Here is an 11,037-nt window from a genome sequence, read left to right on the forward strand (position 1 = left end):
GGACATAAAAACACTTTAAGGTTTTAAAAAAGATATGTAAGTCATTTTTCTATTAATAATTTCGTTTATTTTAAAGGGGAAAAAGGGTAGTATTGTATATTTACAACAAAATACACGGAAAATGACTTCTAGCCCCTAATGTTTGGGGGAAAGGGACATAAAACTTTCTAATGTTTCTAAAAAAGGACATATAACCCCCTTTCCATTAACAAATTTTGTTTATTTTAATTAAGAAAAGGGTAGTAAAAACAATAACAACAACAACAATAAATAATTAAAATAATAAATTAATAAATTTCACTAATAATATAATAACAATAAATATCAATGATAATAATAATTAAAATATTAAAATTAATGAAATTTAATAATAATAATATTATTAATATAATATTAATGACATTCAAAAATAACAATAATGATGATAATGATGATGATGATGATAACAATAACAATAATAATAGCAGAAACAGAAACAACAAAAAAAAAAAAAACTAAAATAATAAAATTAATAAATTTTGTAATAATATAATAACAATAATAATAATATCAATAATAATAGTGATGATGATGATGATGATGATGATGATAATAATAAAAAAATATTAAAATCAATAAAATTTAATAATAATATTATTAATATAATATTAGTGACATTAATAAATAACAATAACGATGATCATGATGATTATGATGATGATAATAATAATATTACCCTTTCTTAATTAAAATAACTAAAATTTATTAATGGGAAGGGGTTATATGTCTTTTTTTTAAATATTAGGAAATTTTATATCCCTTTCCCCTAACGTTGGGGTCCTACTAGTTATTTTTTTATGTATTTTTTATTGTAAATGTACAATATTATCCTTTTTTATTAAAATAAACGGAATTATTAACCGAAAAAGGACTTGCATTTTTTTTAAAAAAAAATTAGGGCTTTTCATGTTCTTTTTTCCAAACATTGGGGACCCAACAGTCATTTTCCCTATAATATATAGAAACATAATATTAAAATAAATATATAAAAATTTAAATTATTTTTCATATTACATAAAATAATTTTAATATTATTAAATCATGAGATATATTTTATTAACTGTAAAATCTATTTAACACAAAGATTTATTTAAAATTTTTATAATAAACACAAATGTATTATTAAAATAAATTTAATAATTACATTTTAAAAATTATTTTATGTATAAAAAAAATTCTAAAATTGTTAGTCTACTAGACAAATTAAACAATTTAAATTATATTTATATTTATTAAAAAATTTGAAGGTCAATTTTTTTAATTACTATTTACAAAGAGTATTACAATCAAAAGAGGGAGTTTAATAAATAGTAAATGGAGAGCTCCGAAAAATCCGGACGTGGAAAAAACCCTAGCGCTGGAGGAATTTTCCCTCCACCGTTCAGGGAAAGTAGAACAACTAAGAAGGCAAGGTTTCGTGATGAGGAGGTTGCAGATGATACCCCTGTACATGTTTCGTACAAGGAAACCCTTGTAAACTCGTCGCGAGCAATGGAGACGGGTTACGATGGCGGCGCAGGGGACTGGGAGTTTGAGGAAGGGGACGTGACGGAAAATAAAGATGGACCTATGCCCTCCATAACCTTCTCGGATAGGGTTCACGAGAAGTTATGTGAACCATGGCAGAACTCAATTATAGTGAAGCTGCTGGGTCGCACGATCGGTTATAGAACTCTCTGTACGAGACTGAATGCCATGTGGAAGACAACAATGACTTACTCGGTGATTGACCTAGAAAACAATTATTTCCTGGTTCGCTTTCGTTCGGCCACTGATGCTGTCGATGCCCTAACAAAAGGTCCGTGGATTATTATGGGGCACTATCTCACGGTGCAGCCATGGACGCCGTCTTTTGATGCCAATACAACGGATATAGAGCAAGTTAATGTATGGATCCGTCTTCCCGGACTCGCTGTTCACCTATACAACTGGAAAGTACTCCAGAAACTTGGAGAATTAGTGGGTACAGTGATGAGAATTGATTCGAACACAGCATCCTCAGCGCGTGGAAGATTTGCACGAATTGCAGTTCGTCTTTCCCTGGCCAAGCCTCTGGTTTCTCAGTTTGTGTTGGATGGGAAGGTTCAAAAGGTAGAGTATGAGGGATTACCAGTGATTTGCTTCACATGTGGAAGATACGGCCATAGTAGTAGCAGTTGCAAGGGATTGAATTCAGCAACTAATTCTGGAGAAGGGGTTCAACCCCAACCTAATATGCAGCCCCAGGGGAACACTGTCCAACCAGATGATCACGGTAATATTGATAGCAATGCCGAGTCCTTTGGACCTTGGATGATAGCCACGAGAAAGGGCAGAAAATTTAATAGTGGCAAGGACATTAACAATGGCTTGACTAAGAACCGAGAAAATACAGGGGCTGGTGTTTCCAGATTCCAAGTTCTTGAGCAGGTCACGGATGACCGTGAGCACCCCACACATGCCGCTGTGATAGACAATCCATCCACTTCTCACCAACCAAACACGGCCAACCCTTACCAGATATTTACTGCCAATCACGAGGATAGAACTAAAACTCCGGCTAGACATAAGTAGCACACCACAACCGTTACTGCCAAACCCCAAAAGAAGACACCAGCTTCCTCCTTGAACCCAATCCGTAACCCTTTTCAGCAGACCACTTTCACTTTAAGAACAGAAAATACAAACTATTTGCCCCATACAAACCCTAGGACCGAATCATGTCTTAACCCTCAGCTCAACCCCAGCCACCAACAAATGTCCCCTCTAGTTACAACCTTGGACCCAAAAAAGCATACGGTGATATTCTGTGATAACCAAAACCGATCTCTTGGAGAGGTAAGGGAGGCGGGCAGTGATCAGAGTAGTCGGCTGCGAAGGGAGGCGGGCAGTGATCAGAGCAGTCGGCTGCGACGGGAGTATGAGCACGTGTCTGACCCTCCAGACGATCAACATGCTGGTTGTAGAAACAACGTAAATGCTCATGTGCATCCGGCTGTATCTATGGGGGAGAATGAAGGGGAGGAGATGTCCGATGAGGAAGACTCGATGATCGAGGAAACGCCTTTGGCGTTGATGCATGACGGGAATGGACAACATTAATAAGGTGTCTATGTTTTCTTTTTTTGCTTTTATTTATCTCATGATGATTAGCATTATGTATTGGAATGTCCAAGGGGCAGCCTCGGCTGATTTTCGGCGCTCATTCAGGACAATTATTAAAAACTACAACCCATCCTTGGTGGTTTTGATGGAACCTCGCATTAGTGGGGTCAAAGCGGATGATTTCATTAAGAAGAGTGGTTTCGACCAGTCCCATCGAGTGGAAGCAGTGGGCTTTGCGGGTGGAATTTGGATTCTTTGGCAGAGTTACATTGAGGTGGAGGTGATGCTGAACCATAGGCAGTTTATCCACTTTAAAATATGTAGGAATAATACTTTTATGTCTTGGGTAACGGCGGTTTATGCTAGCCCAAACCCGATGTTGCGGGGACAGCTGTGGAAGCATATGGATAGCATTGATATGTCAATTCAAGGGCCTTGGCTAATTGGTGGGGACTTTAATTCTATATTGTATGCTTCTGAGAAGCAGGGGGGTGCTACACGGAATTCAGGAGTTTGCGGTAATTTCCGGCAGTGGTTTGATGGGCACCGAATTTTTGATCTAAAATTTAAAGGCCCTCGGTTTACTTGGTCTCGTGGACTTCTGTTTAAACGACTTGACAGAGCTCTCTGTAATAGTGATTGGTTAATAAAATTTGCGGACAATTCTGTTCTTCACCTTCCGAAGGTTGCTTCAGATCATAGGCCGGTTCTGGTTCGTTTTGCGGGAGCTGAGTACAGACACCGGGGGACTAGGCCTTTCCGGTTTTTGGCACCCTGGCTGACTCATGAACACTTCAATTCATTTGTTAAGAAAGTTTGGGATCCTCAAGCCCATTATAGAGATGCGGCGTCCCATTTTGTCCAGGCGGTCCAAAAGTGGAATAGAGAGGTGTTTGGAAATATTTTTCAGCGGAAAAGACGGTTAATGGCTCGTATAAATGGGATTCAAGCAGCCTTAGAAAGGTATAACTCCCGAGGGCTTGTGCGGTTAGAGGCTAGGCTTCGGAATGATTTGGAGACGGTGATGGGTCAAGAGGAAATCTTGTGGTGGCAGAAGTCAAGGAAAGACGAGCTTCTGCACGGGGATAGGAACACGAAGTTTTTTCATCAAAAGACCATTGCAAGACGACGGAGAAATAGAATTGAAGCTATTCAAGATACTTCGGGGAATTGGCTTTATAGTGAGGGAGAGATTCGAAATTATGCTATTGATTATTTTTCGTCCTTATACAAAAGTGAAGTTGCAACCCCTCAAAGTTATCAGGTACCGAATTTATTCCCAGTCTTAAATGCTTATGATTTGGAGAGTACTATCGTCTCAATTTTGGATGACGAAATTAAAAGGGTAATTTTTAGTATGAAACCCCTCAAAGCTCCAGGTACTGATGATCTGCATGCAATCTTTTACCAGTCTCAATGGCCGGTTGTGGGGCCTTCCTTCTGCAAGCTTATAGGTGACATTTTTAGTTCGGGCAAGATCCCCAAAAAAATCAGTACTACTCTGTTGGTTTTGATTCCCAAAGTGGAGCACCCCACTAGCCTAAGTATGTTTAGGCCTATTAGTTTGTACACGGTCGCTTATAAAACAGTGACTGAAATAATTGCTAACCGATTGCAAGCCTTGTTGCCAGATCTCATAGGCCCCTGCCAGACTAGCTTTGTGCCCGGACGCCATATTATTGATAATATTGTTGTTGCTCAAGAAGTAGTTCACTCCATGCGAATGAAAACGGGAAAAAAATGGTTTATGGCCATCAAGGTGGATTTAGAAAAAGCGTACGATCGAATTAATTGGTCATTTATTTTCGATACTCTACAGCAAACTGGTATCCCGATTCAGTTATCTCAATTAGTCATGGAATGTGTAACTTCGGCCCGGATGAGTATTTTATGGAATGGTGAGGCTACAACAGAATTTGTCCCGGGGAGAGGAATCCGTCAGGGGGATCCGCTGTCTCCTTATATTTTTGTCTTGTGTATTGAACGGTTGAGCCATGGAATATCACATGCCGTGAGGGAGGGCAGCTGGAAGCCTATTCGGTTGGCCAAGCATGGAACTCCTCTAACGCATTTATTTTTTGCAGATGATTTGCTCCTTTTTGCAGAGGCGTCAATTGATCAGGCGTACACCATTGATGCAGTTTTAGACAATTACTGCCGGAGCTCTAAAGCAAAGGTCAACAAGTCGAAAACTAAAATTTATTTCTCTAAGAATGTTGGTTCAAGAGACGCTCAGCTCCTCAGTAATGTGTTGGGGTATTCTGCTACAAATGACTTGGGGTGCTATCTTGGAATGCCTCTCATCCATTCGAGAATAAATAGAGCTACCTACCAATCGATCCTTGATAAGGTGGAAAAGCGGCTCATGGGTTGGAATGCAGCTCACTTATCATTTGCTGGCCGAATTACTTTAGCTCATTCGGTGCTCCAAGCAATGCCAATTTACGCAATGCAGACAACTTTATTACCAGCTCCGGTGCGTGGGAAGCTTGAGCAGTCGTGCCATCGTTTTATTTGGGATGGGAAGTCGAAGAGACATAAGATGAGTATGGTGGGCTGGAATAAAATTTGCATGTCGAAAACTAAAGGTGGCCTGGGGTTTAAGAAGTTGGGTGTGATGAATCAAGCGTTATTGATGAAGCTGAGCTGGCAAATAGTTTCGAATTCAGACAAACTGTGGGTTAAGGTTATCTGTTCAAAGTACGGATTGGATCCTAGACACTTGCCGTTGTCCCTCCCTGAGAAACAAGGTTCTGGAATCTGGAAAGCCATAAAGCGCACGTGGTCAGCCACCATGCAGGGAGCTCGCTGGGCTGTTTGTGATGGTTCTCGAACTCGCTTTTGGCTGGACTGCTGGGCAACAAAACAAGGCCCTTTGATCAATTTCGTTGTTCATCCAGTGCCTCATGAATTGATTAATGCTACGGTGAGTGACTTTCTGAACGTGCATGGGGGCTGGAACTGGTCAGCTTTTGAACATTTGCTACCCAATTCTATCCTGATGCAAATTGCCTCGATAATGCCTCCTAGCTCTCTTCTTGGTGTTGACAAAATCTATTGGCGTTATGAGCCAAGTGGCAACTTTACGGTTCGCTCGGCATATGAGTCCCTCGGTCAGCTGGAACTCACTGCTACTGATAATGCATGGAAGCATGCATGGTCCTGGAAGGGGCCGCAAGCAACTCGCATTTTCCTTTGGCAGGCTTTACATGCGAAATTAAAAACCAAGAGTGAACTATCTAGGCGGCATATTCCGGTCTCTCCAAGTTGTGATCGTTGTGGGGCTCCTCTTGAGGATGTTATTCACGTCTTGAGAGATTGTCATTGCATCAAGCGGGTTTGGTTTCGGCTTGTTCCAACTCGGCATCAATCCTCTTTCTTTCAGTCGTCTTTACGAGATTGGATAATTGCGAATTTACAAAATAAGTGGAACATTCCCTCTTCATTAGCTTGGGAGTGTATTTTCGGCGTAGCGGTGTGGAGATTATGGTATTGGAGGAATCTTTTTATGGTGGAGGGGAAGCTGGCGGATAGCTCAACAGTCTGTGTAGATGTTATGGCCAGAGCTAACGAAATCCATAGATTAAACAACTCTCATATAAGTCAACAGCCGCAGAGGAAGGAGATCTTTATTGGATGGCTGCCACCTCCATGGCCTTGGTGCAAATTGAATACGGATGGATCTTGTAGAAAAGATGAGGGTGCAGGTGCTGGTGGTATTATTCGAGACTCGGTCGGACACTGGCTAACTAGATTTTGTATGAATATTGGAGAGAGTTCGGTGTTAATGGCGGAACTTTGGGGTCTGTACCAAGGATTACATCTAGCTTGGGAGGCTGGAATAAAACGTCTTTTGGTTGAGGAGGATAGCCTTTGTGTTACTCAATTGGTCTCGAAGCAAGTGGTTGTGCCTAACGAATTCTATGCTTTGGTCGTTGCTATCCGGGAGATTATTAGTAGAAACTGGCAAGTTTCCATCACCCATATTTATCGGGAAGCCAATTCGGCGGCGGATTTTATGGCAAACATGGCTCACTCATACCCCCATGGATTGCACTTATTTTCTAGCCCGCCTGTGGGCATTTCTCCAATTATTGTAAAAGACTTGTTTGGGGTTACTCAACCCCGTCTTATTCCTGTTTAGCTCGCTAGTTTGAGCCCCATCTAATCAAAAAAAAAAAAGAGGGAGTTTAATGTCCTTTTTTAAAAATTTAAGGGTTTATATGATAATTTCCTCCAACCTTGGGAGTGTAGGTGTCATTTTTCCTAAATATTAAAATGATAGAAGGGTTCTTCAGGAATTAATGAAATAGCCAACAGAGAATTCAAGTTAATTAGCTCTTTTAAATCTTTGTAAAATATTACCTGCACTTGACATGTGTTGACGTACTTCTTGTAACTATTCCAGCTAGGAAACAAACGGAAACGATCAAAAGAAAGTAGTGCGCTATAAACCTCACCAAGACGGCAATTTTTTATTATCTTTTTATGTTTATTCTCTATGGATTGCTTTCAAATATACTTTCAAAACCCAAAAACTATGTACTAGCTTTGAAAAAGCTGTCTTTGGATAATGAACTTAAAAGGAAATACATTTGTTGTGTAGTTTGGCTTGCGGTAATTTCCATGTCTTGATTGAAGCTGTCATTTTCATTACCATCTATAAGAAAAAATAAAATAAAAATAATGACTTGCTATCTACGCAATGGAATTTGTCTCCAGTTTTGATTGAGAGTGCATAAGTAAAGAGGAGATTTCAGTGTCCCAGAAGACTATATGTTTTCTTGGCATAACAGAAGGTTGAATACTCATCTTTTTTCGACGACTATGATCATGAATTCCTCTGCTTTTCAGTGGCTTCGTACTTTATTAATTTCCTTTTTCTTAACAGCTTTCTGTTTAAACTCTTTCCTATCCTCTGCAACTCAGATATCTTATTCTGATCATTGCAATTCTATAGTCCCCGAATCGACTCTGAACAAATTTGAACCTGCCCTCTCATCATTTCCCCGACTCCACACTGGCTACTACACTGGAGGCGATGAGATCCTCTCTCAGAACGCATACTCACTCACCTTTCGCACCCCGAATGTGTACAAAACTGAGAAGGATGGTGTGTTTGGAATTGAAGGAACATTGTTGTTACGAAGCCGAAACACTTATTCCTCCGACGGAGGTGTTACGTATGTGCAAGTAGCTAAATCATATGATCCAGGGGCCATTTCTCATGAGCCAGGAGTTCGCCGTAGGAGAAGTTTAGTGAGATTCAGGCTACACGGGTTCTGGTCAGAATCTTCTGGTAATCTTTGTATGGTGGGAACAGAAGATGAATTACCCAACCTTGCAGCTGTCCTGAAGCTTAGTAATCTCAAGAATTCAAGTGTTGTTACAACTTTGGTAAGTGGAAGGTTGGAGTGCATGAGTTCTGCTAATGATTTAAACTATTTTGAGCCAATTTCTATACTTATTCCGCCAAGAATGAGTTATGAGTATAGTTTGGCTTCAAAAGATTTAAGTAATGAATTTTCTGGTGGAAATGATACTGTGAAATGTTTACCACTTAGTTCACTGCCCAGAACAAGTTTCTGTTCTGTAGTCCTAGGAGGAAATGAATTTAATTTGAAGTACTCCAGTAATTGCAGTTCTGCAAATATATGCAGTCCTTTCAGTGACTCGACAGATGGATATTTTCCTCGTGTTGTTTCCTTAAAGCAAATTGAGTGCCTGGAAGAGGAAAAGAGATTGCGAGTTCTTGTAGAATTTCCTAACAGTAGCTATGTTGGATACTACCATCCATTTGATCCCAACAGAACATTGGTCGCAGAAGGATATTGGGATGACAAGATGAATAAGCTATTTATTGTGGCTTGCCGATTTCTGAACTCAGCAGAATCTTTGGCTAATGCTTATATTGGAGATTGCACCACAAGGTTGAGTTTGAGCTTCCCTTCAATCTGGTCAATCAGACAGAGCAGGAACATCGTGGGGGAAATTTGGAGCAAAAAAGCTGTTAGTGATTCTGGTTACTTCGAGAAGATCCATTTTCAAAATTCTGAGAATTCTTTCAGAACAGTCTCAGGTTTGAAGTATGAATACTCAGAAATCAACAGAGCAAGAGAATTATGTTGGCCGAAGTGGAAGCCTCAAAAGAGCAATGGGAAGAAATATCCAAGTGAGCATTCTTACGACATGCAGTTCAATATTCGTGTTCACAGACCTAATGCAAACAGTTCTCGGGGTTACGCAACTCCTCTTTCTGCTGGCGATCAGTTTTATCCACGGTACCTATATAGTAAAACGCCCTTAAGTTCAAGTACTTCTAGACCTACAGTGCAAGAAAGCTTCAATCGAAACAGCCAGGTCAACATCAGCTACAAAATTGGCATCAGATTACTACCTGGAGCAACTTTTGGTGGTCAGGTTTATTCTCTTGATATATCTAGGAGTTCTTATTCGGGAGTGGAGATTTCAGCTGAAGGAATTTATGATTCAAAAACAGGACAGTTGTGTATGGTTGGTTGTAGAAGCATTGTCTCCAATAATCTATCATCAACCAGTGATTCCATGGACTGTGAAATTCTTCTAAACTTCCAGTTTCCGCCATCAAATCCAAAGGAGAATGAAGATCATATCAAGGGAAGCATCAAAAGCATGCGGGCGGAATCAGACCCTCTTTATTTTGAACCAATGGAAGTCTACTCTGTTAGTTATTCTGCACTTGCTGTGAAAAAGTCCATTTCCAAGATGGATTGGGAGATAACCGTGGCTCTTATATCCAACACACTTGCATGTATCTTCGTGGGATTGCAGCTGTTGCATGTGAAGAAGCACCCCGAAGTGCTTCCCTCCATTTCGCTTTTTATGCTTTTGCTTCTTACTTTAGGACACATGATTCCCCTGATGCTAAACTTTGAAGCCCTGTTCCTGAAAAATCTCGACAGGCCACGTGTTTTGCTTAGTAGAGGTGGATGGCTTGAAGTGAATGAAGTGCTTGTAAGGATAATAACAATGGTAGCTTTCTTGTTAGAATTCCGATTACTGCAACTTTCATGGTCAGCAAAGCTGGCTGATGGGCAAGACCAACCAGGCTTGTGGTTAGCTGAGAAGCGGTCTCTATTTGTATCGTTCTCATTATATGCTCCAGGGGCTATCATATTTTACCTTTTTAACTGGAGGGAGCACAATCATTATCTGGGGTTTCTCTCATCTCCCCAAAGATTTTATCCTCAGCCACAGCGGTGGGAGGGCCTGAAATTGTACACAGTTTTTGTCTTGGACGGATTTCTGTTGCCTCAAATCCTGTTCAACATATTCCGAAACTCCAAAGACAATGCTTTGGCTAGTTCATTCTACATTGGAGTGACCAGTCTCCGATTGCTGCCACATGCATACCATGCTCTCCATACCAATGCAGATTATTTCTCTGATGCTTGTAACATCATTGTTTCTGTAGGAGGTATGATGTTTGCTGCAGTCATTTTCCTGCAGCAGCTGTTCGGGGGTTGTTGCAATGATCGCAAGAAATTTATAGATGGCCAGGCATATGAGAAGGTTTCTATTGTTAGTGAAACCTGATTGCCCATGGAATTCGGAAATTTTAAGCCTCCGGCTGCTGATGCAGATGGTGTGAAATTATTCTCCATTCTCCAGCTGTGGTTTCTTCAAGTTTCAACAATGTAAAAAGAGTTCTACCTTAAAAGCAGTCTGTCTTTGGTTTGATATTGTGGTGCTATGGTTTTTAACGGCTGTTGTAAAATAAAAGCTCCAGTCATCTAATAAAAGTGAATGGTATTTTGTAAATAAATAAAGTTTTAAAATTTTTGTTTCAAATAATTTTAAATAATTAATATGTTTGAGTACACTCATACCAGGTTGATTCCAGAAGAAACATTAACCTAGCAACATTCAGAATGA

General features: G+C 39.9%; 2 protein-coding genes across 2 annotated transcripts; both read left to right on the forward strand.

The window, feature by feature from the left end:
* Positions 1-1,353: 1,353 nt before the first annotated feature.
* On the forward strand, positions 1,354-2,592 carry LOC107175602 (uncharacterized). Its single transcript, XM_015527202.2, has one exon. The coding sequence runs from the start codon at positions 1,354-1,356 to the stop codon at positions 2,590-2,592; it is 1,239 nt and encodes a 412-aa protein (XP_015382688.2).
* A 5,364-nt stretch (positions 2,593-7,956) lies between these two features.
* On the forward strand, positions 7,957-10,698 carry LOC107175601 (uncharacterized). Its single transcript, XM_015527190.2, has one exon. The coding sequence runs from the start codon at positions 7,957-7,959 to the stop codon at positions 10,696-10,698; it is 2,742 nt and encodes a 913-aa protein (XP_015382676.2).
* The last annotated feature ends 339 nt before the right edge of the window (positions 10,699-11,037 follow it).

The sequence above is a fragment of the Citrus sinensis genome, chromosome 9 (genome assembly GCF_022201045.2).
Source record: "Citrus sinensis cultivar Valencia sweet orange chromosome 9, DVS_A1.0, whole genome shotgun sequence".
Classification (NCBI taxonomy): domain Eukaryota; kingdom Viridiplantae; phylum Streptophyta; class Magnoliopsida; order Sapindales; family Rutaceae; genus Citrus; species Citrus sinensis.